Source organism: Rutidosis leptorrhynchoides, chromosome 4 (genome assembly GCF_046630445.1).
Source record: "Rutidosis leptorrhynchoides isolate AG116_Rl617_1_P2 chromosome 4, CSIRO_AGI_Rlap_v1, whole genome shotgun sequence".
Classification (NCBI taxonomy): Eukaryota; Viridiplantae; Streptophyta; class Magnoliopsida; order Asterales; family Asteraceae; genus Rutidosis; species Rutidosis leptorrhynchoides.
Genome location: NC_092336.1, coordinates 248,449,236 through 248,454,688, shown reverse-complemented (window position 1 = coordinate 248,454,688; position 5,453 = coordinate 248,449,236). Strand labels below are relative to the sequence as shown.

The following is a 5,453-nucleotide window of genomic DNA, read 5'->3' as shown; positions in this document are numbered from 1 at the left end:
ACCACTGGCATACTTCCCTGTAGCTTGGTAACTAATATTTACAGCGGTATTGTAAACGCGAATCCTGTTGATAGATCTATCGGGCCTGACAACCCCAACCGGACTGGACGACCAGTATTCAACGGTTGCACAGTACTTCGTTTCGTGACTACACTTGGTACGGTGTAGTAAGATTTCATAATAAAGGGAATATGCGACGTGATTAAATGTTAAGTATGGTTACCAAGTGCTCAACCACTTAGAATATTTTTTATTAAAATGTTTACATATGAAATCTTATGGTCCATAGTTATAACGCTGCTAGCATCAAATCTATATATCTCACCAACTTTATGTTGACCTTTTAAAGCATGTTATTCTCAGGTACGAATTATGTCTTCCGCTGTGCAATAGCTCATATTAAAGACCTTACTTGAAGTCGATCATCGCAATGGGACCAACTGTTGAAGACGTCGTCCGGGAGGATTAGTTTCGGATTCTTACAACTAACGTTCATAATAATTCCGTCATTTAATTATAACATCTCTCGTTAACTTGCATTTTGAAAATATTCGATCGGTTAAATCCCGCACCCGCTTTGAAACTCGAGGGACCGGAGTTGCCAAATGGGCAAACTAGTTGACTAGGTCAACTAGTCAACCCATTTCATCCATTCCATCATCTCCCTCATCCCTTTTCTCTCCATCTCAAGAACACACACACAAACCCATTCCATTCATTCATCATCTAAATTCAATCTTGGAAGCTCACAACAAATCCGACTACATATTCTTGATCCTCTCATCATCCTCTACGATTTGATACTAACTTCATTGATTTTGGGTAACATTTCTAAAACTCTTGATTTCTCTAAATTCGTGTTTTTGACTTGAAATGGTGTTAGTTAGTGTCTATGGCTCGTGTATAACATGAATATATGTTTTGTTTGCTCGATTCGTGGTTTGGAGTAACTAGTTTGAGTTTTTGAAATGGGTTTGCTTAATCCTTGATTTTGGATGAGTTAATGTTGTTAGATTGTTAAAGTGCATGTTTTAATTGTGTTACTAGTATCATTAGCTACATTTTGATGTGTAGGTTGATTAAGAAAACTTCAAAAACCCGATTAATGATTTCTTTTGATGTTTGACTAGGGTTTGATAGTTCTTGACATGAACTTTTGGATGCTTAAATGCCATGGAATGTTAATTGTTAGTGTTTAGTAGTAATGTATGCTTCATTACCTTCGAAACGGCATATCATATGTGTGAATTGGATTCCCGAAACTTAAAATGCAATTGATGAACTTGAAACTTTGAAAATGGACTTTTAAATGATCACTTGACGAGAAATCGGTTATGGAAAATGTTGTTTTTGTTTGATGAAATATGTTTAGTTGTGTTCCTTGTCAAAAGAGCTTTCCAACGGTATAAGATACGCTTTCTAATTGTTTACGGTTTGAGTTTTGCGTTTGTTTGAAATTTTACCAAGCCTTGAACAAGTGAAACAGGCCTGGGACCAGGCCACGGCCATTGTCGCGGCGCGACAGGCCTGGCCGCGGCGCGACATAAGCCGCGTCCAGATTCTGTTTCCCTTGACCTTTTTACTAAAAATGTTTGACATGTTCTAGACCTCCAATTTACATGCAACTTGTTTTAACATGCTTATATATGAATAACTAGCATAGAAAAATAGTTCGGGACCCGACCCGAACGTGTTGACTTTGACCAAGTTTGACTTTTAGTCAAACTTAACCAAACTTTTATACAATCGTTCTAACATGCTTTTATACTTGATTCTTGCATGAAACTTGACAACGTGATTCACATGCTATACTTAATCGAGTCGTAACGAGCCATAGGACTAATTGAACACATTTCACCCGACCTTGTGTCGTAACCGGTTAATTGATACAACTTACTTGTTTAGGTCAAGGCTAAGCAACATTCATGCACACGTTTACTTTGTGAAGTACATTTATACTCGTGCACTCGAGGTGAGATCATAGTCCCACCTTTTCAACAACTTTTTATACTTTTAAATTGTGGGCTGAGAAACATATACTTTGTTACATTTTGTACTACTTACTTTTATACTTTGAACACAAGTACAAGGAAAACAAACATTCCACAGCGAGTTAGAACAAAAATCCTCAATTCGATTATCATTAGTTACACTTGCAGGGTGTAAGCGAGAACTTATAGTGTGTGGCCATACGGGTTTGACAAACCCTCATTACGGACGGTTCGCTACCGTCTACGGATGAAATATATTTTCGAGAATCAGTGTTTGTTCTAGCACTATGGATGGGGTATACAATGGAGGAAACGTTAAGTCTTGATAATTGGGTGCTCGCGAACAATACTTTTGGAATGCAAACGATTTTGATAATCAACTATGGGAATACTAAATCTTGTGGTTCAAAAACAACGTTTACAAACACCTATGATTTCACCAACGTTTTTCGTTGACAGTTTTCTATATGTTTCTCAGGTTCATACTCGGCTACTTGATACATGCTTCCGCACTCTTTGATTACTTGATTGGAGTCTACCATGCATGCATACGCTAGGGATAGCACCTTGGGATCCAAGCATATTGTTTACATACTTACGCTATTTATAGCAACTGTGTTTTTAAACTAATTATGTCGCAAGTTATTTCATTTATACTTTATGACTTTTGTAAACTTAGACTTGTTGTCGAACGGTTTTGTAAACTAAACTTGCAAGTCTTGTACCTTTCAAATGAATGCGACATAATTTTGGTCAAACGAGTCTCATATAGGGACTACGACTACGCAACGGGACCTAAGTTAACGGCGCCGTCAATAACGGGTTTGGTCGGGTCGTTACAATTGATGCAGAATACCATTGGATGTAAAGAATTGTGTGAGAGATTGATTCATGAATTCAGATCCATTGTCAGATCTGATGGTTTTTATGGTGATATTGAAGTGATTTTTGATATAGTTATGGAATGATTTAATACGTGAAGTGACATGTTGTTTGCTTGGAATGATAAATGTCCAGGTGGCTCTAGAGAAATCATCTACTATTGTTAAGAAATATTTGCATTTATTCATGGTTGTGTGTTTGTAAGGTCCCCATACATCAATATGTAAAAGACCAAAAGGTAAGATAGCATGTGAATGACTTGTAGAAAAAGGTAAAGCATGTTGTTTAGCTAATGGACAGATATTACAGTTGTGTATGACTGAGTTATGACACTTTATTATATCAGAAATTGACTGTATTTGTTTTAACACATTGAATAAGGAGTGACCAAGTCTTGAATGCCACAGAAGAGCAGAGTTTGAAACAGATTGAGTTGAGCCAGCTTGATTAATGGAATGAGAAGATGGACTTGTGGTTTGTTGGATGAAGTATAGACCATTACAAAGGGTGCCATGAGCAATCCTCTTGTTGTGGTCCTGAAAATAGCAAGATAAGGGAGTAAAGAGAACAGAGAGTGGTAGATGATTAGACATCTTGCTATCAGATAACAGATTGTATGAGAAGGTTGGAATGTAGAAAACATCATGTAGAGTGATTTCAAAATTTATTGTGATAAATCCACATTTTGTTACTTTGATGTTATGGCCATTAGGTAGTGTGACATAAATTGGTGTGTTACAAGGTTGGATGTTGTGCATATAGCTAAGGGAGGTGGAGACATGGTCAGTGGCCCCACAATCAACAACCCAAGCATGTGTTAAATGAGAAACAATGTTGGCTATGAACGTGTATTTCTGCACAGAAATATGAGATGTTATGACTTTGTGATTACCTGCAGATGAGGTAGAAGGCATGTCATTAGCTGCAGTAGTAATTTGAGATGATTGCATCATTAGAAGAACTTGATTCAATTGATTTTGGAGTTGATCCATTCTTGCACTCATGGCCATGTCTGCAGATTCATTACTTGTGGTTATTGAGTTCACTGTTTTAGAGAATTGTGGTTTTGGTTGAGGCTTGAATTTTCCATGTAAAGGATGTCCTATAGGCTATCCCACTATCTTGTAGCATTCTTCTTTATTGTGGTCTTCTAGACCACAATTTCTACAGAAAATGCCTTTCTTGAATGGACTTCTCCTTTCATATGTGTTAGCAGTCTTGTTTGAGTTTCATTTGTTTGCAGATGAATTGTAGTTTTTGTTGTTGGTGTAGCTTGAAAGAGCTACTGAGTTGGTTGCTTTGATGGAATGATTTTCCCTTTGTTTCTCTTCTTGTCTAATCATCCCATAAGCCTTGGCAACGGTTGGAAGGGGTTGTAGCAGCAGTAATTGTCCTCTTATGTTGGCATAGCATTCATCTAGTCCCATTAAGAATTGCATGAGATGTTTTCTTTGATATCTCTCACCATTAGTTCTACCATTTTCACAGTTGCATTGACATATACAAGCATAAGGTGATTCTAAAGCATCAAGTTCATCCCAAATAGTTTCTGATAGTATATCTCCACATTGCAATCAGTTTGTTTCAATTGAGCTATGTCATTAGATAATTGATAAATTCTGTGGCCATCAAGTTGAGAATAATTCTCTTGTAGTTCTTTCCACAAAGCAGCAACATAATTCACAAAGCTTAAAGAGTTACCTATTTGATCAGATATGGTGTTAAGAATCCAAGAGATGATCATGTCATTTGTACGATCCCAGAGTGCTTTGTTTCTTGAATCTGCAGATGGTTCAGTGTAGTCTCCAGTCACAATTTGCAGTTTGTTCTTTGCATTGAGAGCAATAGTCATCGATCTTCTCCAGGTACTATAGTTTTCTGAACCAGTTAACTTCTTCGAGATGAGAATCAGACCTGGATGATCATGTTGATGAAGAAAGAGAGGATTATTAGGAGAATTAGTGTCTTCAGCAGTGATCAGATTTGTAGAAGAGTTAATTGACATCTTGAATTCGTTCGTAAAAGAGGAATTGGGTTAAAATGAAATAGATCTGAATTGTGTTGTTTTTGGAATTAGGTTCAGTAGATGACAAATTGAATGTTTGATTGAGTGATAATCGATCAGAGGATGATCGGAAAAGAATGAGATAGTGACATGAGATGTTTAGATCACCGGAAAAAATGGCGGATCGACTGAATCAATTGATGATTCGCTCTGATACCATGAGGGTAAATTGAATTGAACACACAGTTTTCATTATGAACAACTGAATTATACAATAGAGTAGCAAAAGTATATATACCCTAAAATAATGTAACAGTGCTAACAGAAATCTAACAACCCTAACTACTTAGATAAATTAGCTATATACAATCTAAGCTGATAACTCTGCAGTGTATACCATTATAGATATACTATAATGACTGTTGTAGGAATTAGATTTTGGATCGTCTGATTATTGTATTGATTGATGTGGTAAATTGGGTGGATGTTGATTATTATATCTGTTTGAAATTATATTTGTTTAGCTTAGAATTGTTATACATTGAAGGGGTTCTTTTGCTTTAGAAACAAGAATA

At 36.5% G+C, this 5,453-nt stretch overlaps 1 protein-coding gene across 1 annotated transcript; it reads right to left on the bottom strand.

Moving 5' to 3' along the window:
• Positions 1 to 4,392: 4,392 nt before the first annotated feature.
• LOC139841545 (uncharacterized) lies at positions 4,393 to 4,878 on the bottom strand. The gene has a single exon (XM_071831755.1). The coding sequence runs from the start codon at positions 4,876 to 4,878 to the stop codon at positions 4,393 to 4,395; it is 486 nt and encodes a 161-aa protein (XP_071687856.1).
• Between the last annotated feature and the right edge of the window lie 575 nt (positions 4,879 to 5,453).

What these genes read in the sequence shown, in the direction of transcription:
- LOC139841545 (XM_071831755.1), bottom strand. Translation starts at nt 4,878, where the DNA reads ATGTCAATTAACTCTTCTACAAATCTGATCACTGCTGAAGACACTAAT.